At 45.8% G+C, this 23,686-nt stretch overlaps 1 protein-coding gene across 1 annotated transcript in view; it reads left to right on the top strand.

Moving 5' to 3' along the window:
* zcchc24 (zinc finger, CCHC domain containing 24) overlaps nt 1-21,734 on the top strand; it is a 243,474-nt gene extending 221,740 nt beyond the window's left edge. Inside the window, exon 4 of the mRNA XM_072491530.1 lies at nt 14,706-21,734. Within this exon, the coding sequence (XP_072347631.1) occupies nt 14,706-14,819 (114 nt within the window). The 3' untranslated portion in view covers nt 14,820-21,734. The remainder of the gene's footprint in view (nt 1-14,705) is intronic.
* Nucleotides 21,735-23,686: the final 1,952 nt, after the last annotated feature.

Raw genomic sequence — 23,686 nt, 5'->3', positions numbered from 1 at the left:
TTGGCAACTGTTTTCCTTTCCAGGAGGTGGATTGTGACAATGTTCGACCACTGATCTGCCTGCCTGAGAAATTATCATTTCATAGCTTCCAAACTGTGTACACGTGGACAGCTTTGAGTCCCAAGGCCCGAACCCTGACTTCTCGATATACAAAGTCGTCAATTTCCTAATAGCAAATGGGTTAAGTATTGGTTAACATGGTGTTGGCGTAAATAAGCTATCATTTTGGATTTTCATTGTAAGCTATTGTAAAGAGGCTTATTAACACTTTTAGACTGTTAGCAGCAATATTGGCATTTCCCTCCCTTCACCCTGTACTTCCTGCGTTCATCTGGATTTACCATAAGCTGGAATTAATGTTCTTAATGACTTAAAACAGTCAGGATTCAGATACAAGCTGGACTGCCCCTGCCGTTTGATTTAATACTCTACTGTATCAATGCCAAGCCTTCTTTCCCAATACACAGGCAAACTGCAGGCTTCAGCTTTCTCTAGAGGGGCGGCCTGGACCCCAACGCATTCTCGTTTCCAAATCAAATGGCGCATTTTTTTCAAGGAACTTGGAGTGGGTCCAGAGAGAGGCCATCACCCCCCAGAGCATAACTAAGGGAATTGGCCCTGCCAATTAAGGGAGATTTATTTCAATTGCAGTCCCTGTGGGCAATTGCTCAGACGTAGCAACCAAAGAAAATCCCTCACTGTCTTTTTGGTTTGCAATTGCAACCCTCTGGGGAAACCCGGGAGAGGAGGTGGGGGATCTGATTCCATACACCACCCCCTCACACCTCCCCCAGCTGTGTGAAAATAATGCACAAGAGCTCTGGCGAAAACAAGCAAGGTGACACTTTAGTCTTAATATCTTAAGTGCAGTTCGCTTTTCAGCATTCACCTTGTGTATCTTTCCCCTTGACGTTTGAAACGATACTTTTTAAACCACCAATAGAATCTTAGAATGGCTCAACGACCTGCCCTCTGTGATTCTGCTCCTTCCAATCCCATGAGTGATCGTAAAATTCTCCGAAGGCAAACACTTCTCCTTCCACTGCAATACTTTGCAGCGATGAACTCGGGCAGCTGTACAAGAGCAAATTATTAGAGCAACTGTTGTTCCTGACCTCTTTCCAGAAACTCTGACAGAACTTTCCAAAGCTCTTTTGCACACGTTCTGGTGTAGAAAGAAATGATTCCCAAGCTTTGAATCGAGTTGCTACTTCTGTTTTGTGTTAGTTTCCGTGGTGGTTGCGTGCTTATTCATTGGGCTGTCGTGTGTGCTTTTTCTTTAACATTGTGGTCTACTGTTTATTGAGCTCTTCTCCCTAGCTCTTGCTTTGCACTTGGGAGAGGTCGGTTAACGTCAGGCGCCAACCACAGGGCGAAAAAATATTATTGTGCAAGTAAGCGATACAAAATGCTGCTCTCAGCCGAAGGGGTTCTTTCCTAACTTTCCCACATTCTTGGCAGGAAACCTGGACCTCCAGGAGCACAAACTGGAAATTCGGGCATGATTAGCATTTCCCGGAATGGTTGCGGTGTTTGCCAAGTGGGGCTTTTTCAGGAGCGTGAAATCATAAAATTGCTCCTTGGATCTCCATGTTATCACATCCAACATTTATCCAGTACCAGTGGAGGCCAAAAGCCAATTAGCTTTCACTAATGGTTTTCATATCACTTGCACCCACTGTTGAGTTACTCAATAGTAACCTGCCCGTGTATGGTTTTGCATTGGTGATCCTGATCGGAGGTCCTCCTTGGAAATTCAACCTTTTCTGTCACTACTTGACAAGAATGGACGGCTTCAGTATCTTGTGTCTGGTGCACACTTCAAATCCACAAATCTTACTTCCCGTCTACATAATTTGGGTCACAGCTTCACTGCATATTTCCCATTCAAGTTTTGTATGTCAACAGTCACAACGTAATGCAGACTCCGAACACCAGGTGGGGCTGAGGAACAAATTCCTGCAATTTCTTTCCCAACATTGTTGTCATCTATCGTGTGTGCAAGGAAAAAAACAGATTGAGCACGAGTAAAACCTCGGGAAATTTATTCGTATTTTTATAGAATTTTTTACTGGTTGTCCAGGCCCAATTCTGGCCTTGGATGACTGCCTGCGTGGAGTTTGCACCTTCTCCCCTTATGTCTGCGTGGGTTTCCTACGGGTGCTCCAGTTTCCTCCCACAGTTCAAAGAAATGAAATGAAATGAAAATCGCTTATTGTCACAAGTAGACTTCAAATGAAGTTACTGTGAAAAGCCCCTAGTCACCACATTCCGGCGCCTGTTCAGGGAGGCTGGTATGGGAATTGAACCGTGTTGCTGGCCTGCCTTTCAAAGCCAGCGATTTAGCCCTGTGCTAAACCAAGATGTGCAGGTTAGGCGGATTGGCCATGATAAATTGTCCCTTAGTGCCCTAAAAAGGTTAGGTGAGGTTACGGGGATAGGGTGGGGGCATGGGTCTAGGTAGGGTGCTCTTCCGGAGGGTCCTGATCGGCCAAATGGCCTCCTACTGCACAGTAGGGACTCTAATAATAATAATGATCTTTATTAGTGTCGCAAGTAGGCTTACATTAACACTGCAATTAAGTTACTGTGAAAAGCCCCTAGTCGCCACATACCGGCGCCTGTTCAGATACACTGAGGAAGAATTCAGAATTTCTAAATGATCTAACAGCACGTCTTTCGGGACTTGTTGGAGGAGGTTCGATTCCCGGCTTGGGTCACTGTCTGTGCGGAGTCTGCACATCCTCCCCGTGTGTGCATGGGTTTCCTCCGGGTGCTCCGGTTTCCTCCCACAGTCCAAAGATGTGCAGGTTAGGTGGATTGGCCATGATAAATTGCCCTTAGTGTCCAAAATTGCACTTAGTGTTGGGTTGGGTTACTGGGTGAGGGGAGAGGGTGGAGGCGTGGGCTTGGGTCGGATGCTCTTTCCAAGAGCCGGTGCAGACTCGATGGGCCGAATGGCCTCCTTCTGCACTGTAAATTCTATGATTCTATGAAACCGGAGCACCCGGAGGAAACCCACACAGACACGGGGAGAACGCACAGACAGTGACCCAAGCCGGGAATCTAACCTGGGACCCTGGCGCTGTGAAGCCACAGTGCTAACCACTATGCCACCGTGCTGCCCTGATGTTTTATGGTCAATCTGTCTTTTTCCTTGCACACAAGATAGATGGCAACAATGTTGAGTAAGAAATGTCAGGAATTTGTTCCTCAGCCCCACCTGGTGTTCAGAGTCTGCATTACATTGTGACTGTTGACTTACAAAACTTGAATGGGAACTATGGAGTGAAGCTGTGACCCAAATCTATGATTCTATGGTTGTGAAAGCCAGGTGACAAGTTGAGTGGATGCAGGAGATTAGCCTTATCTTAATCAATAGTGGAGCAGGCTCAAAGGGCCTACTTCTGGTTTAATCTCCTAGGTTCCTATCTAAACTCCTCAACCAGTCTGGTGAAGAGAGGGGAAATGAATCGGCAGAAAGCATTTTTGAGGATTGGACTTACTTGTGCAGCTGTTTCCAAATGTTTAACCTGTCTTTAGTTCAGTGAATCGCGCAATCTCATTCTGGGCGGGATTGTCTGTAGCCCAGTGGCGAAATCGGGAACGGCTCCCGATGCCGGAATCGGGGCAGGTGCCGGTTTGATGGCAGGTCGCGATGCTCCGTCCCCTCCAAATCGGCATCATCGGGACGTGGGCCGCGCGCAGTCGCAACGCCGTTTGTACGTCATCGGCCGACCCGCCCGCGATGCTCCACCTCCAATGGGCCAGGTGTGGTCCCCGCGGTCGGGGGCCGAGCGTGCCGGCTGCGGGGAGAGAGAGAGGGCGCGCGGACAGTTTCCAGCGCTGCCACACTCGGCTGAGATCTGTGCCGCTGGCTCGGCGGCTTCTGCCAGGGCTGGGGGGAGTGGTGGGGGGTGGCCAGGAAGTGGGCTCTGGGGTCGGGGTGGGCGGGTACGCGGTCCAGCACGGTTGGCACCATTGTGACAATAAGCGATTTTCATTTCATTTCATTTCTTTGGACTGTGGGAGGAAACTGGAGCACCCGTAGGAAACCCACGCAGACACACGGGGAGAAGGTGCAAACTCCACCCAGACAGTCATCCAAGGCCAGAATTGGACCTGGACAACCAGGGGGGGGCGGTATAGGTGTGCGCGGCTGCAGCTTGTCAGCCCTGCGCATGTGCAGCACGGGACCTGGCAATTCTCCGAGCGTTTTCCACCTGTTCCGCGGCTGTTTCATGCTGCGCCGTTGCTGGCCCCTCACCGGTACCGGAATCGGTGAGGGTTTGCGCCGATTTCACCGTGGTGAAACAGCACGGATCCTCCGTTGGCACCGTAGCCTCAGGAACAGAGAAACCAGCCCAAACATGTTTCCTCATAAAATGGCAATGCCAGAATTATACAATTTGACTGAAACTCTGCAGAATCGTCAGTTCTGCCTTTCCACCTGTGTGTGACAAGAGGTTACAATGGAACAGGATACAGTGGAGTTACACCGCCTCCTAGCAGCATGCAATGGCAATATTACTGGGACCTGTTTACATAGGGAATTCCCATTATAACAGCACAGGTATTGTCACTATTAAATGTTGGCATGAATATGTGATCAAAATTGTAACCACAAAGAATGCTGTTCGTAAATAGGAAATGCATGCAGAGAGAGAAAGGTGTAGCAAAGCTTTGTGCGCGCATGCTAACTAGCAGTCTTTCACTCTTGCTCTCTCTCTCTCTAACCATTTATCTATTTCTGGTGTTGGAATTTTCCTCGTAACTTCTCCCAAACCACCACAAACATGAAAGCAGGGGTGCACTTACCTGTCTGGTGAAGTCAAGCAGGAGTGGCTCTGAGGAAATCTGTCTCACATTCCTCTTTTCCTCATAATCTTGATGTACTAGTCAACTGTGAATCACCCTCAATGAAACAGATAGTCAGTGAGGCTATATCCACCCCTGTATATGGCCCATTGGTTTGACAGTCAATGGGTTTCCGTTCATTCCAACCCGAAGCAGAATTTGGAATGGAGCATGCTGGAGGTTCAGTGGACCGATGTACATTGTACGGACATGGAGATCTTCCTTTGGCTGCCATTTGTCATTCATAATCTACTACTGATTCGCGTTTCCCCTGTTTGAGATATTATTGCCTGGAGTAACAACCATAAATGATACCACAAAGATTCAGTGAACATTGGCCAGGAAATAGCAACAGCGATGAGCATGTCCTTTTGGCTGCCCGATCTTAACTGAAACATACTTTTGACAATTGACAATTTCTGTAGACACCTTTAGTACAACTATGTCACAATGAGATGATGCAAATTGTTCTATATGGTTGCTAATGATTTCATCCAGCTACGGAAGAGTGAGAGGGGATCTCATAGAAACTTATAAAAATCTAACAGGATTAGACCGGATAGATTCAGAAAGAATGTTCCCGATGGTGTACGGTCCAGGACTAGGGGTCATAGCTTGAGGATAAGAGGTAAACCATTTAGGACCGAGATGAGGAGAAATGTCTTCATCCAGAGAGCGGTGAATCTGTGGAATTCGCTACCACAGAAAGTAGTTGAGGCGAAAACATTGTGTAATTTCAAGAAGGAATTAGATGTAGCTCTTGAGGCTAAAGGAATAAAGGGATATGGGGGAGGGGGGCAGAGGCAGGATCAGGGTATTGAACCTGATGATCAGCCATGATCATGATGAATGGCGGAGCAGGCTCGAAGGGCCGAATGGCCTCCTCCTGCTTCTATTTTCTATGTATGTTTCTATTTCATTCTCTGAAAGCATTCAACAATGGATGGAGGCATTACTTGTTCTGTAGTCTTGGATTGTAATCTTAAAAACATGTGACTGTACAAGAGGAGGATCAGTTGGAAAGACTCCAGCCGGATGTTTCAATTGACCCAGTCATGTTGTCAACCCGTGTTGCGTTAGACTAACACCTCGCCTATCAGTCAAAGATAAACATCGGTTTTGAAAAGCAGAATACTGTGGATGCTGGAAAACTAAAATTGAAAACAGAAAATGCTGGGAATAATCAGCAAGTCAGGTGGCATCATCCACGGAGATAGAAAACAGAGTTAACGTCGTCTGGTCAATTAACCTTCATTGGAATTGGGAAAATGGTCGTGAGGCAATAGGCTTTGAGTAAGGGGTGAGTGAGACAAGGCTGCAAAGGGAAGGTATGTGATGGGGTGGTGGACGGGAGAGATTGGATGACAGAAGAGTTTGTCTTCCGGGGCCAAAGGGAATGGGGATGGAGCAAGAGCAGAAACCAAAGGTGAGCAGAGAGAAAGAAAAAGAAAAACTTGCAAAGAAAAGAAAACAGAAGGACAGAATTTATGGTCTGAAATCGTTAAATTCAATGTTGAGCCTGGAAGGCTGTAAAGTGCCTAATCGGAAGACGAGGTGCTATTCCTCAAGCTTATTATGAGCATTCACTGGAATACTGCAGCAGGCCAAGGACAGAGATGTCAGTGTGAGTGCAAGGTGAAGAGTTAAAACGACAAGCCACCGGAACCTTGGGATCGTGCAGGTGGACTGAACGGAGATGCTTCAGCCGATGGCAAACATCAGGCAACAAAAAGCATTTTGACAACTCCAATTTGCGTGCTGCCTATCTCAAAATGGAGCAATTCATCGGTCTCACCTTTCTATAAGACTGAGATGTTGAACACATTTGCTAAAAAGTCACCAGAAATCCCAACTACAGATCAGATAAATTAAACTTTTGCCAGCAAAACTACCTGGGTGCTCAGGTGAGCAGGATTTCCCGTCTAAGGAGCTTCAGTTATGTTGGAATCGCAGGCTAATACCGGTATTCCACCAACATTTATAAGTGGCAGCGTTAGTGTTCGCCTGCTGAGATAGTAGTCCTGATAATGAAACCTGTAAATTGAAAATTGGTCTTTTCAGTTTGTGTCGATGGCCACCTCACGTTGTGGCATTGCTGTAGAGGACCAGGTACTTGGCTGTCGATTCCCACCAGTCCAGTCCATATTTTAGAGAAGGGAACCAACTACTGCCTTGCCTCATTTGTTGACAGGATCCTGTCAAGCACTTACCTGAGTGAAAGGCTATTCGGAAACAAGTGCAAAGTATGACCAGGGATTAGGCTACTGTGTCTACTGGGACTTATTGCAGCTGGTTTGTCATTTAAATTAATTCAGTATACTGTGTGGAACAAAACCAAGGCCTGTGCCTATTATATCGTTTCAAAAGCGATGGAGACCGAGCAGTGCAAGCGGATAGCAAACTTCTCATTGATCTTGCTAACTTGAGTTCCAATGTTGTTGGACAATGTCCAAGCCCCTCGACAGCAACTGAAAAAGGTGGAAACTGGATTCAACTGAACAGGAACTGCTGAAAAATGACTGTGCAACCCAACATGGCCCAGCGGTAACCATGGTTACAGCACCATGTTGTGGGTTAAACAAAAACCGCATCTTAAGATGGGAGTGACGCTGTTTTCAATTGATTTCAAATTTCAGCCTTTCACTGAGGCCCTCGGTTTTTAGTCACCTGTTCAAAATAATTATAATCTTTATTAATCTCACAAGTAGGCTTACATTAACACTGCAATAGGACAGCACGGTGGTGCAGTGGTTAGCACTGCTGCCTCACGCCGCCGAGGTCCCAGGTTCGATCCCGGCTCTGGGTCACTGTCCGTGTGGAGTTTGCACATTCTCCCCGTGTTTGCGTCGGTCTCGCCCCCACAACCCAAAGATGTGCAGGCGAGGTGGATTGGCCACGCTAAATTGTCCCTCAATTGGAAAAAATGAATTGGGTACTCTAAATTTAAAAAAACATTAACACTGCAATGAAGTTACTGTGAAAAGTCCCTAGTTTCGACACACCGGCGCCTGTTCGGGCACACTGAGGGAGAATTCAGAATGTCCAATTCACCTAACAAGCACGTCTTTCGGGACTTGTGGGAGGAAACCCACGCAGACACGGGGAGAACGTGCAGACTCCGCACAGACAATGACCCAAGCGGGAGTCGAACCTGGGACCCTGGTGCTGTGAAGCAACAGTGCTAACCACTGTGCTACTGTGTCGCGGTGAGGTTCAGCCGGCTATGGAAGGGGCACTAGAGGTAGCGCCATCTCAGGTTAATCACATACATTGTGGGTAATGTTCCACTCCGAAGCAACCCTCTCCAAGGAGAGATCCGGAGTATTGTCAATATTTTTTCACCAAGTTTTTTTTATACCTTTTGATAAAATCTTGGAAGTACACCACAGATTTTTGTTTGACAAACTGATTACCATTTTTTCTCAGGGCTTCAGCTCCCACCAAGCCCCCACCGTGGGAGTCGGCAGGTTTCTCAACTGCAGCCACCTTGCAGGCCTCACTGATCCCGGACTCCCATAATCTGGACATGCGTGCAACTCCATCAGGGGTTCCTGATTCATAGCCCGGCAGAGGAAGCCTGGCCTATTTTCTCCATCCTAACCTAGGGTTACGAAGAATAATTGTGGCATCTTTTTAACTATGGTACGTTTCTCAACCTCGGCAAATCCCACGTGCCTTCCAGACATTGGTGTACTCTTTTGAAGTGCAGCCACTATAGTAATGTCAGAATTTCAGCATCCAGTTTACGCACAGCAAGGTCCCACAAGTGGTAAGAGCAGATAATCTGTTTTATTTTCAGTGAAGTTGTTCGAGGGATAAGTATTGGCCAGGAAACCAGGGAGCACACCCTTGCTTTTCTTCAAAATAGCCTCACGGGATGTTTTACACCCACCCGAGAGGGCAGACATCACCTCGGTTTAATATCTCAGCCCAAGGGTGTCCTCTAACAGAGAGTAGCACCTCCGCAGTACTGTACTGGAGCGTCAGCCTAGACTTTGCGACAAAGTTCAGGGGTTGCGCTTGAACTCACGGTTGTCTGACTCAAGAGGTGAGTGCGCTACCTACTAAGCCATGGCTGACACTCCTTGTGCCCAGCCATTGATCCTGGAGATGTTTGTGGTCTCTGTGGTTGATTTACATGCAGGAGGGCAACCCCCAAGTCCCTCCCTCCATGAATCACCCCATTCCAACACCCAAGTCAGTGGTCCGCAATCCTGTACTTCAAGATGTTGGGCGGGATATTCCCGTCCCGCCAACGGTGCACTTCCGCTGCGGGTTTCTCAGTGGCATGGGGTGGATTCAATGGGAAATACCATTGACAGCAATGACACAAGAAGATCCCATCACTAGTCTACGGCGGGCCACAGAGAAACTCTCTGCAGAGAGACCAGACGATCTTGCCCGATGTGGCACCACCTCAGGCAACAGACTGACCTGCTCCAAGGCCCATAACGACTTCTGTTCAGACAAACACAATGTGTTATTCGCACCATCAACTGATGGGTGAGCAAGTGCTTGTAATGAATAATTGTTCAAATCTGAATTTGGGCTGCATTTATTACTGAGGCCTAAAATGTGAAGCTGTCGGCACCCAGATATCAGCAAGTGTGCGATGGTGCTGAATAACACATTCATTAAAGAGTAGGAAAAAGAGCTGAATGTGGAATACATGTTTGGCACTGATATTCCTAATTTTCTCACATCTAGAATGTAGAATTGAGTTGAATTCCATTTGGAAATGGCACCGAGGACCATCCAGTAAATCGCTGCCTCGGTAATGGCAGGCATTGAGTTAACCTATCCAGATAGTTAATCGTGTGCAAGCCAGTGGTTTATATTTGGCGCTTGGGATAATAATGACTGGGGCTGAGATTAAACGGAACGGACAGGGAATTGAGTCGGGAATTGTCAGTCGTTTGGAATTACACAAATAGCTGAGCAGGAGTGAGCTGAGTGGCTACGGGACAGATTGCATGTGAATTACAGTAACAGATGTGGGGTTTGCCCTTGACCTTGATGCTAAGCCAGCTCATTAAGGGCCTCGAAGTTTTAAGACACTAAAAAAGTGGATTATTGGGGGTTCAAATGGGTCAGTTAAGATTGGATTGGCATGTGTGTTTATACTCCATACAGTCCAGTCCAATTTAGGGAGTATACACCAGGCACTATTCCAAATAAAAAGGTCAATGGTAAACACGTTGCAGTGATTTTCAAGCAAGGGGCTATGTTGCCTTTTTGTGTTACTGGTGCAAGGTAGGAAGTTCTTGCCTATTTCCTTCTTGCTGTACTGTGTAGGGATGGTTACAGCTAGCACTGCTGTTATGTGGCATACGCCCTTCTTCTTATCTTCCCCTTCTAATAGTGTTTAATCTCCCGAGGGAGGAGCTGCCCCCTGACTGGGCCACCTTCCAAAATAGTTTGCCCTCTGGTACCTCGTCTAAGTCGCTATTCATTGGTGAGTCCAACTCAGCAGCTCACAAAAGCCGCATAGTCAAGGCTGTGAAAGCTCCGGAGAAGAGGCATATTAACCCTGTTTCTCTCACCACAGATACTGCCAAACCTGCTGTTTTTTTTCCCCCCAGCATTTTCTGTTTTCAGTACAGTCAAGTCTGTCCCAGCCCCAGTGCCTCTACTGCTCTCCAGATAGCTCAGTGCAGATGGGGCATTCAAGGTCTTCCTGGTGTATCTGTTTCAACTACTCCCTATTGAGCTATTGGAAATATGGAGCCTTGCTCTGCCGAGTGATGAGAGTGTCATTAATATTAACACTAGCAAGTTTCATTGTATTACCGTTCAAACAAAATTGGACAATGTGATGCCGAATGAGAACCCGGGGCGAGATTCTCCGACCCCCCGCCGGGTCGGAGAATCGCCGGGGCCTGGCGTAAATCCCGCCCCTGCCAGTTGCCGAATTCTCCACCACCGGATATTCGGCGGGGGCGGGAATCGCGCCGCGCCGGTTGGCGGGCCACCCCCCGCGATTCTCCGGCCTGGATGGGCCGAAGTCCCGCCGCTAAAATGCCTGTCCCGCCGGCGTAGATTAAACCACCTACCTTACCGCCGGGACAAGGCGGCGCAGGCGGGCTCCGGGGTCCTGGGGGGGGCACGGGGCGATCTGGCCCCGGGGGGTGCCCCCACGGTGGCCTGGCCCGCGATCGGGGCCCACCGATCCGCGGGCAGCCCTGTGCTGTGGGGGCACTCTTTGCCTTCCGCCTTCGCCACGGTCTCCACCATGGCAGAGGCGGAAGAGACTCTCTCCACTGCGCATGCGCGGGAATGCCGTCAGCGGCCGCTAACGCTCCCGCGCATGCGCCGCCCGGAGATGTCATTTCCGGGCCAGCTGGCGGGGCACCAAAGGCCTTTTCCGCCAGCTGGCGGGGTGGAAATTCGTCCGGTGCGGGCCTAGCCCCTTAAGGTTGGGGCTCGGCCCCCCCAAGATGCGGAGCATTCCGTACCTTTGGGGCGGCGCGATGCCCGACTGATTTGCGCCGTTTTGGGCGCCAGTCGGCGGACATCACGCCGTTTCCAGAGAATTTCACCCCAGAGTATTATGCCACAAGGTGCATAATGTATTACCATGCTGCTGAAGCTGCGTCTCTAAAATTCAAATTACTGCGGGTGCTGGGATCGGAAACAAAAAGAGGAAATGCTGGAAAATCTCAGCGGGTAGGTCAGCATCTGTGGAGAGAGAGTGGAGCTAATGTTTCGAGTCTGGAATGCTGTCAGACCCGCTCAGAGTTGCCAACATTTTCACTTTTTCAGTAAACTCTGGGTGAGGTCAGTCAGGGCTTATTTGCCGCCTGATGAGCATGTTTGCTGATTTATGCATTTCCAGCTACAGTCATGGAGCACATTTGTACATCTGGAACAAAGTGTGATATTTGGCACGTGCCATCTGCAGTTTGACAGATGCATGTCAGTTGCAAGATGTACATATGTAAATATAGTGAGAGATGAAGTCACATAATATCGCTCTGCACACTTTATTGCGACAGCCCATAAGATAGCTTACATGCTACATTGCCATGACACCACTCTGATTACAACATTTAAGTAACATGAAATGAAAATCAACAATAGACAGATGTATCAACGTACGTGATGATAAAAGTGTCTGTTGTACTGAAAAACTCTAAAACATCTGTTGGTCTTCCAGGCAAAATGAAATCTTATTCTGGAAATACTGTTGCGCTGAGCAGCAATAGGTGATTCATCACAGGCCTTTACCACACATCTGTTGTCATTTGAAGTTTTGAGTTGTTCTGTGAACGTTGATGTTGAATTACTCAACTGCCATTGTGCAGAAAATAAATAGTGATTTTAAACAGCGCAGATAAATTTCCAAAAACTAAAAGCGATTGTCACTGTGATTAGTTTGAGGAGATGCGAAAAGACAAATCATTTTCTGGCTAAAAGCAAATTACTGCGGATGCTGGAATCTGCAGCAAAAACAGAAAGTGCTGGACAATCTCAACAGGCCTGACAGCATCTGTGCAGAGAGGAGGGAGGTAACGTTTCGAGTCTGGATGACTCTTTGTCAAAGCCGGAGACAAAGAGTCAAAAAGACTCGAAACATTAGCTCCCTTCTCTCTCCACAGATGCTGTCAATCATTTTTCTGGAACTGTTTCTAAAGGTGCTTCCTCCTCCAAACATTAGCAGGTAACATGTCTACTGACTCCCCAACATCTTCTATCATCTACAAAGCACAAGTCAGGAGTGTGATGGAATACTCTCCTGGATGAGTACAACTCCAAAACACTCGGGGCGGCCCAGTGGTGCAGTGGTTAGCACTGCTGCCTATGGCACTGAGGACCCGGGTTTGATCCCGGCCCCGGGTCACTGTCCGTGTGGAGTTTGCACATTTTCCCCCCGTGTCTGCGTGGGTTTCACCCCCACAACCCAAAGATGTGCAGAGTAGGTGGACTGGCCACACTAAATTGCAGAAATAAATAATTGGATATTCTAAAAAAATGTTAAAACCTCCAAAACACTCAAGAAGATCTACACCAACCAGAACAAAGCAACCCTCTTGATTGACACCCGGTCTGCAAACATTCGCTCCCTACACCACAGTGACAGCCGTGTGTACCATCTACAAGTTGCACTGCAGCAACTCCACAAGGCTCCTTCGACAGCACCTTCCAAACCCATGACCTCTACCATTTGGAAGGACACGGGCATCGATACCTGGGAACACCACCCACCTAGAGGTTCCCCTCCAAGCCATTTATCATCCTGTCTTAGAAATTAATCGCTGTTCCTTCATTGTCGCTGGGTCAAAATCCTGGAGCTCCCTCCCTAACATTGTCGGTATACCCACATCATATGGACGATTCAAGAAGGCGACTCACCATCACTCTCTCAAGGGCAATTAGGGATGAGCAATACATGCAGGCGACAGCTCAGATCCCAGGAACGAATAAAAGAACAATATCACAGATTCCATTTTTAGAGTTCACTTGTGATGGTTTTGTTTTTCACGGGGTCGTCTGCCTAACAGTTAGTATATGACAATGGACAGTTCACAACGCGTGACCTGTTGAACAGGAAAGGATACCCAAGAACTGGAAAATTGATTGTTCTGTGTTTAACTTGCCTGTATATCGCACTGTATATTGCCTGTTAATACAAATCTCCCCTGCTAAACCTCTGAAGTACTGCCAGTGGTTGTACAGTATTTGGTAGAAGTCCAAATACAAATTCACCGCACTCGGAAAATTCCATATGGAAGAGCAAAGTCAGTTCAGTCAGTATGTGTCATGACTCCAGCTCAATTTAAGGTAAATTTGCCAATGCCTTGCTTGGATCACAGAATGAGGAACCTCTCTAGTTTATGCTACTATTAGGCAAGACTTGCCACTCAGGAGTGAGGATTGTTAACGTTACCCTTACATTTTATAAAGTAATGTCGCCACAGTCCCAGGGGGCTGCTTTCCCCTTTGAGGGACACCACACCTCGGGTGAAGGGCAAGGTTGAGAAGGCAGGGCCTACATGAATAGCCTCAGCTGGCACGGGAATCGAACCCACACTGCTGGCCTCACCCGGCATCACAAATCAGCTGTCCAGCCAACTGAGCTAAACCGGCCCCCAACATTTTATAGAGACTACAATACAGGCCTATGTGGGTTAAAAAGCCCATCAGTCAACCTTTAAGGGGGATAGCTTTACATGGACTTTACAGCACAGCAATATATTTTCTAGCCCAATTGTCCATGCTGGTGTTTACACTTCACGCAAGCCTCCTCCTACATGAGTTCATTTAACCCGATCAGCTTCTCCTTCTATCCCTTTCCCCTCCATGTACTTATCCAACTTGCCCTTGAATGTATCAAATAGCTGTTTGATGCCATGGCAAAGCTGAACCCTGATGGATGGATGGACTGGAGCAACATGAAAAGTCACAAAAACAGAAAATACTGGACAATCTCAGCAGGTCTGACAGCATCTGCGGAGGAGAGAAAAGGGAGCTTTGACAAAGAGTCACCCAGACTCGAAACGTCAGCTCCCTTCTCTCTCCACAGATGCTGTCAGAACTGCTGAGACTGTCCAGCGTTTCCTGTTTATGTTTCAGATTCCAGCATCTGCAGTAATTTGCTTTTTATCAACATGAAAAGTCAGCTGGATTGAATGGACTTTTTCTTCCTCCTAGATATGGACCTTGGTGCGAAAAGAACTATTTATCTAGCTAGATCCTGTAAACTAAAGTCCTTTCTGGATGGGCAAAATATAAATATTCTAATGAAAATAATCTCAAAGGTGGTCATGATGAAATATGGTATAGTTTCCACGTGTTTAGCTTTAAAGGTCATCGTTAATTGTTCTTTATCTCATTTTTATCTTTCCCAGAGACCTTTGGAGAAACCTGATGGCCTTGATGTGTCAGACCAGAGCAAAGAACATCCTCAGCATCTGTGCGAGAAGTGCAAAGTTCTGGGCTATTACTGTCGCCGGGTGCAGTGAGTGGCACACGACCTCGTAGCCACCGCCGTCGCCAACCCCACCCGCCCGCACGCCTCCCTCTCCCAACACTGCTTACGAGTCCTCAGACTACACATCCAGTTGAAAGATGAATTCACCAAAATCTCGCTCGAGACAGAAAACAAAGTGGCCTTAAATTGGTAGAATGTGACTCTTTCCTCCGTATGTGCATATTCCCAGGTTGTATTTATAGTATTAACTACCAGAAACAGTATTACCAATAGCAATCTAAAGTGGCACCTTAAATGGGGTGTGTTGCCTACTCTTTGTTTACAGAGACTTTGTACGAGAAACCAGTGTAGGGGGAAAAACATACTGGGCTCAAAGGGTGATACTTTAAACCAAACCCCTTCTGTGCTATTACTAATCTATAAGCCGATAGTACAAGTCTATTTGCTGTGAATTGGCACATGGCTTGAGAACTTTGACCCACCCTAACTCTTTGTGTCAAGAAAACTGGCACGCATCAGTATCAGAAGAGTACAAAATAAAATATGGTTATTGGCAAGTGATTATAATGAAGACTGACAAATATGTGTCTGGTATTGTAGAGAATGAAGAATAGGCTGAATAGGGAAAGAGTCATGGTTAACTCTTGGGTTACTGAATAATATGTTTGAACAGGACAGCGCATTATCAAAACTGGAGTGAAATCCCTGGGTATCCGCATAAAGTAACTACAGTGGCACTATATGATACTGTGAATTTCTATAAGAGCTTTTAAATCCTGAAGATATCACTGAACACGAGGTGCCTTCGTAATTCCATGCCTTTTACTTATCTGTGGAGTTCAATTTTTAAATGTTATTTATCGTCCCATCATTTCAAAAGTAAATGTTTCTTTTTCCACTTTTTGGCTGTCCTTCCCCATGCAGTTAGCGCATATTTCGTCTCAGCTCGCATGTGGTTCTGCTCTTTCCCAGTGCTGCTCCGGGTCTGGCTGCTAAGTAGTTTAAGACTGCAACCTGGAAGGACTGCCTCCCCCATTCATTCCCCGCATGGGGAAATGCCTGATCTTGTTTTAAGTACCTCTCCCCAGGCCATTTATCTGAAATGTATGGATTGAGTGTGTGAGGGGAAGAGGCGAGGCAGAACGCTCTCATGGTGTACCACAGCAAGCCCATCGCAGGTTGCACTGCCCCTTGCTTAGAGATGTCTCACCTAGTGATGAAGAGAGTGGGATACCATCACGCGCCCTTTCCTCCCCCCCTTTCCCCAAAGTGTCACACTGTTCCAGGCGTTGAGCACGTTAATGCTGCAATAACCTCCGACCATGATTTAGAAACACTGGAACATTCCCAACCCAGCATCGGTGATGTGACGAAATATCGATGAACCATCGCAACCACCATTTTCTGCTCTTCCCACAACGAGATACAAAGTTATTTATTAGATTTTCCATAAGCTTTGAGATGCATCCTTCTGGTTGCGCACGTAAATTCCTGTGTCACACTCGTTAGTGGTCAAGGGATCAGCCAATTCGTGAAAAGCAATCAATCTTTAATTTACTTGAAAAAGGCACAACATCTCCACCTTGTGACCTTAATGGGACACTCCAAGATTTCACATAAATGCACATTGTCATCAGACAGGACTAAAGGCTGAATTTCATTGTCAGCGCCATCTGAAAGGTGCTTGCTGTGCATTACACTTTCCCACAGACTTTCGGGGGGCTTTTACATTTGAACTCGGAGTTAGGAATCCAGGACTGCCCGGTCCGACCCTCTACAGGAAATGTGGGACCTATATGAACAAGACAAGTAACAATGTATCTCCTTAAGCAATCAAATAGAATAATCATTAAGAAGGCTATGTTAGGCGGCACAGAGGTGTAGTGGTTAGCACTGCTGCCTCATGGCACTGAGGACCCGGGTTCACGGCCCCGGGTCACTGTCCATGTGGAGTTTGCACATTCTCCCCGTATCTGCATGGGTCTCACTCCCACAACCCAAAGAAATGTACAGGGTAAGTGGATTGGCCACGCTAGCCCCTTAATTGGAAAAAAAAAAGAATTGGATACTCTAAATTTAAAAAAAGATTATATTGCCGCAGTCATTGACGGGTGATTCAGAGGAAAATAGAAAAGGTGGAATGTAGAACAATCAGCGTCAATAGGGAAATGCTATTCAGCAAACTCTTGGGATTGAGGGCAGACAAGTCCCCAGGGCCGGATGGCCTACATCATAAGGTGTTAAAGGGTAAGTGGATTGGCCACGCTAAATTGCCTCTTAATTGGAAAAAAAATAATTAGGTACTCTAAATTTATTATTTAAAAAAAATAAAGCCGTGTTAGTTAAAATAGTCAATTCAATATCCAATCATGTATGGAAAGTGAAATAGAGTGAGGGAATAAAAGATGTGATGAAGAGAGAAAGTTAAAAGAGACAGAAAGAAACAGTAAAAATGCATTAGGAACAGGGATTCTCCCTCGGCCGATTTGGCAGAGAAACACGCATGAGGCGAAAAGCATGGCCGGTGCCGGGCACCCGACAGAATGCCATGTTCCAGTCCCTCAGCAGCAGCGTCATTCCTCTCCGCATGTACAGTAAACACCGCTGACAGATCATTAATGGGCCTGGCCTGGCATTCTCTGGGGCTCTGCCAGGAGTAATTACCGACAGCGGGTTTCACTTGTGATTTTAAAAATAGGGAAACATGTGCCGAGGCTGTTGAGGGAGAGAGGGGGGGTACGCAAAGTGTCCAACATCGTTAAAGTGTGCTGAAGGCTGTGCCGCTGGCTGGGAAGGGGGGTAGTGGGATCGGCCAGGAGGTGGGCCATGGGGTCAGGGGTGGACGGGTATGGACCACCATTGCCGCAGCTTGCAAGGCAGCCATGCTGCTGCGCACGTCGCTGACTTCCCACTGTGACCATAGTGCCACAGTTCGGATTTGCTCCGGGACTGGCGCAGAGTTTGCTGTCGTAGAAGTCCACCGATCCTGTCCCGTCATCAACATTTATTCTCGGAAACGGAGAATCCCGCCCTAGATTTGTAAACTTTTTAAAAATTCCTAACGATTGTTAAACTCTGAAGGAATGCTATTCCACACTTGTAAATTTTCAGTGCCAGATGTTGTTTTTTCAGTAATTAAGACCAACTGGGCTCTTGAAAAAATATTGAATCGGCAAACTGTAACTTCCTATGTTGTGTTTTGTGTACACAACTGCAGTAACTTCATCCCTTCTACGTGATTGAATGGTAGGTCCCATTGCGAGGTTCCAGTGTAGTGCAGCTTCTCGAGGAGCAGGACAACTCACACAGATTTTCAAGTTTAATTCGGCATGTGTGGTCCCCGGAAATTGCTGTCCAATTTATTTTTTCATAAGTGAACAAGGGGTTCACCATTATTTACACTGCAGAATGCAGGGTGTTGTGTTTTACGTGGATTAATATTCCAGTGAGCTGTTCACCATTGTATATCCTGATCAATTTAAAAGATAGCTGAATTACAAGGGAATTGCAGAACACCAACTCTTCCTCTTTTTATTTAAACATTTAAAAAAAAAATTGAACTCCTCAGATAAATTTAATTTCACCATTTAGAATGAAAGGACTTTTTTCCCTAATACAATGTGCCATTTCTTCTGCGTGCCATGCACTGTGATCTCTTTACTCTAAGCACTGGCATGATGCCTTACTGAGATGAACTGTTGCCTTAAAGTTTCCTACAAGCCATTAAACTAGTGAAATATAAAATTAAAAGCTGCCAGGGATGTAAAATAGCCCCAGAAATTCATAGTAGGTCAGTCGACATCAGTAAAGTGGAAGAACAGGGTAATAGAATATTATGGGTCTATCTTTTCACCTTTTCATTCCCTCCTCTCCCACATTTTTCCCCCTACTCTTAAAATGCTCTTTATCTTTCAGACACTAGTACTGATCAAGGACTTTTCACAGATGCTGACTGGCCTGATGCGCATTTCAATCATTTGCTCTTTTTTTCACAATATTCATTCTGTTGGATAAAACATACAGATTCTGGAGTCGGAAGCTTCGTTTCATAAATTATTCCCCCCCCCCCCTCCCATCTCCTTGGCGCCAAGCCCCATTCGCTTCTCCGGATGGTTCAGTGGGACACTAGCCCCCTCGGCCTCTCCTAATGGCCCTCTTGAGTGAGCTGTCAATTCACGAGGGAGAGCGACACTGCTCACCACCTGTCTGTGGTGAGATACCCAGCCTTTGCTTCCTTGCAATCAAACAAACCAACACTATGACTGAGATCTCAGCGGTAAGGAATCACAAAAGCAAACCCCACGTTCCATCACTCTGTCGTCCTCGCAAAGATATGCTACTGTTATCTGACGCAAATGGTTAAAACTATTCTCATGTACAATACTTGGGCATATCAGTATATCAAACAGACGGTGATGATGCGGACAAGACAGCGGTTAACAAAAGTTGGCCATGTTATTGATTTTTATCTTTACTGTTGCTAACCAGACTCGAGATGAAATATTTTTTAGGCACACATCACACACATCACACACAGACATGTACACAAACATGCGCACACACTTTCAGACATTCATGGAGAAAACACCATGTGCATGCAAAAGCCCACGACATTCTCCCCCTGCCGCCTCCTAACTCTGCCTCTTTCCTCGTCCCTCAAAATGGGGGCACGGCTGCGGGGTAATGTTAGCAGTCGGTGTGAGTCATGGAATGATGAAAAGTACAGCTCCCACCACAGCCCTGGCACCTGGGTGCCTAGTCAGCCTAAGCATCTAGCCGTACTTTCGTCTTTTGTAGGGAGGTTGCAATGCCAAATGATAGTGACGCCCCCATGGCCCAGTGGAGCAGGATCAAATAGCTACCTGATTTCCAGGCACTTTATTCTCGGCCGCAACCGCGAGACAGACTGCACACCTTAAAAGGTGCTTGTGGCAGAGGTAGGGAGATGAGTGTCCAGTCCCCTGAACACTTCCTTCTGACAGAACTATTAACTCAGTACCTAAAGGGTTAACCTAGACTGACATGTCAGAAAACTGACAAGAAACTTATACGCTAAGTATGTGAGTATGAAAGTGAGGTTTTTAAGGGACAATCAAGAAAATGAAGAGCGTGGAGTTTTTAGCTATATTGGATATATTTACCCATATATGATGTATTCTAAATTCTGCTTGCAGATGTATTTATCTTAAGTATTACTGACTATATAGTCCTTTGTTTGGATTTTTATATTGTGTGTGTATTTTGGAAACCTTCTAGATGTTAAAAATTTTAATGTTAACAAATATTTCTTATGAAGCCAAGTTCCTATCTCTCCAAGTTCCTGTTTATCTGCAGTAACCTTTTTTGTATATATTCAGGGGCATGAATTTTAGGGTCCTGTTCTTTTGAGGGTTTTTTTCTTAAAATAACGTGGATTTTTTTTAAAAGATTTTTTTTTTCAAAAGACCTTTTCTACTAAATTACTAACACAACTGAGAGTTTTCTTGAATATTTTACAAACCAAGGTTATAGCCAAAAGAAAATATTATTTATCGGAGAAAATTCTCTTTTTCTACAGGTCATTGTCTGTATAAAGTATGCAACCAGAGTAATCTGACTAGGAAGGTAAATAATGATGTTTAAAACAGATGATTATTGTATGAAAGTTGGTACATAATTCTTGGGGGAAGAAAAAGTGAACCCTTACAATTCTTGAAGCCATATATTGAAATCGGGATGAAAATATTATCAGTATTAATTAACCTGCATTTATTCCAATGTTTAAACTAATTCTAGTTTTATTCTATTAATACATTACAGTTTATATATGTGTATTTTGGAAAATAACTGCCATCTAAGCTAGCAGTCTTGTATTAGATTGTTCAAACATAACAAGCAACTATTGTACATCTGTTACCAGGAAGGCAACAATTGTTGTTATGTCGAGGAATGTGCATATTGATGTCAAGAAAACGCGACCATTTATTTGATTGCTATTATATAGGCAGAGACAAATTGGATGTTTTGTAAGCAAAACACTTTGTGCTACCAGAAGATATGAAACACATTTTTCTTTGTGAAGACTCATAAAAGAGTAATTTTAGATATTTAACTGGTAGATGGAAATCCACCACTGTGCAACTATGAAACTGTGAGTTAGCCTCGTACGCCTGGTCTACTGCTGCATGCAAGAACCCTGTGCCATCAAACTGACAAGAAACAGATGCTGCAAATGCCCTTTCCCTTCAATTGTTCCACAGCAGTTTATCTGTGGGAGCGACACAGGCTCACGTCGGGGAAAGCGCACAGGCGTGCGACTAAACCATTTGAACACGTTGATAGTGTAGACTATGCATGTACATTGCTAGGGCAGGCATATGAGAGCATTTAAAGTCTTTTATTTTTTATCATAGCCTTACTGCAAGTGTTAGATGTTTCTGAATGCCAAGGGAGTTTGCAAAAAAAAAACGTACTTGAACTTAACTTGCTGAAGGATCTTCTAGGAATAAAAAAAAACCTTCACTACATTTTCTTATAGTTGTATTACACTGACTAATACTGTATCAAGCATTCTGCTGCTGCTTAAGGTTGTAGTCTCAAATGAAGAATAAGGTATTATATATATTTGGAACTTTCTGTAGACCGTTTGTAACCAGCATGCCTTTTTCAGTTCAACTTGATGGGATTGTTTACTTATTATTTCTAGATAACAGTGTTAAGACTTTTTTTGTACAGCTGTAATGTATGGGCAGACTCAGAGGAACTGGGTAATGGAAATAAAACGTCCTGTATATGAAGTGTTATAAACAGCCAGTTCAATATGGACGGATGTTACCCTCTCTCATTAATGTCCATTACAATGGCATTCCGTCATGTGCCTTACTTTATGCTGGTTAGTATAAGCCCGCTTATCGAACTTTTAATGGTATTCTATTTGTGCATTAAACCAATGCAAAAATACAAATTATTTTGAGTTTTGTGTTTAATTTCCTGCACCTCATTTGTGTTTAGTAGAACACCGTGTCTGTTCAGGTACCCCGCAACGGGGTGCAGCCCCCAATGGAACCCTGCCGTGCAATCATCCCAATTCTCAAGACTGAGAGATGGGCTGCCAGTATTGCCCTCTGTCCCACTGGTAATGCCCAGCCACGTGCCAGAAGTGTTTTTGCGCAGGGACGGCATGTGGCGCAGTGGTTAGCACTGGGTCTGCGGTGCTGAGGACCCGGTTCGAATCCCGGCCCTGGGTCAATGTCCGTGTGGAGTTTGCACATTCTCACTGTGTCTGCGTGGGTTTCACCCCCACAACCCAAAGATGTGCAGGTTAGGTGGATTGGACACACTAAATTGCCCCTTAATTGGAGAAAAAGTAATTGGGTCCTCTAAATTAAAAAAAAAAGAATTGTTTGTGCGCAAGGATCAAAGATCTGCCACTGAGCCCGGGAAGGGAAGGAGCCCAGAAAGGGACAGTTTTTGTACTCTGTGGATTCGCTGTTAAGATCCTGACTGTCAGGAACCACTCCCTTGCACAAGGAGCAAGTGGGTACCTGGAACTCTCTCCCTCAAGACGCTGTTAACGCCAGTAAGTCAAATTTTAAAAAAATTGAAACCCGAGGTAGATATTATTTTTCAATACGAGAATGAAGGGATATGGAGCAAAGGTGCCTAAATGCAACTGAGGTACAGATTGGCCATGAGGTAATCAAAATAGACTGAGTGGCCTATCACTGTGTTTTTGTGTGACCAGAATATCTGCCTTTTATTTTGTTACTTAGCATCTGCTCTTTGAATACTAATCCCCTGACTCGCCCGTCCACAGTTCAGGTGGATATCCGAGGAGCAGGGGAGTTCTCAACGTCCTGGCCAACATTCACCCCTCCACGAAGGCCACCAAACGATCTAGATTGCTGATCATTTACACCTGTTGTGTACAAAGCTGCTGTCACAATTTCACAGCAGTGATTACACCCCAAAAGTAATTCCTTAGCTGGAAAGAACTTTGAAAGGTGTTTATTAAAGCAAGATCTTTTTTTCAACAACTTGACATTTATCCTCAATTTAACGATTTTTTTCCCGTTGATTAAATACCAGACCTTAATTCCAAACAATGAAATGAATGAGACAGTGTTCTTTATTTTATTCTTTCATGGAATGTGGGCACAGCTGGCTAGGCCAGGTATTTGTTGCTCATCCCTAATTGCTGTCGAACTGAGTGGCTTGTGTTCGGTCTAGCTGTGGATCTGGAGTCACATGTAGGCCAGACCAGGTAAGGCTGGCAGATTTCCTTCCCTAAAGGACATTAGCAATCCAGATGTTTTTTTTTTAACCACAATCAACAATCGTGGTCATCATTAGACTTTTAATCAATTCCAGTGGTGGGATTCGGACCCAGGTCCCCAGAGCATTATCTGGGTCTCTGGATTTCTCCCCTCCGCCCCGAAGAAAATCTATTGGAGTGAGGGAAGACCGGTGTGAAACCCAATTGGTCTCCCAAGGTGTGCAACCGACGAGCAGATCCTCCAGAGGAGCTCAGGTGAGTGCATCGCTTTATTCTTTCATGGGTTGTGGGTGTTGCGGGTAAGGCCAGTGTTTGTTACCCATTCCTAACTACCCTAGAATTGAGTGGCTCGCTAACATATTTCAGAGGGCAGTTGAGGGTCAACCACATTACTGCGGGTATTTTTCTTATTCTTTAAGACAGCACCTGTAGCACTGCAGCACTCCCTCAGTGGTGTAAGCTTTGATTAATGTGCTCAAGTCTTGCAGCAGGACTTAAACACACAAGCTTCTAAGGCGGTGGTGGAAGTGCTCCCCACTGAACCGTGGCTGATACAGGCAGGGATTTGGCGGGACCTGGTGCGGTGGGACCCGCCGTGGGAGATTCATCGGCCCAGCCAAAGGTCCATTGAGTTTCGGCGGGAC

Source organism: Scyliorhinus torazame, chromosome 28 (assembly GCF_047496885.1).
Source record: "Scyliorhinus torazame isolate Kashiwa2021f chromosome 28, sScyTor2.1, whole genome shotgun sequence".
Classification (NCBI taxonomy): Eukaryota; Metazoa; Chordata; class Chondrichthyes; order Carcharhiniformes; family Scyliorhinidae; genus Scyliorhinus; species Scyliorhinus torazame.
This window is presented reverse-complemented; position numbering and strand designations above follow the sequence as displayed.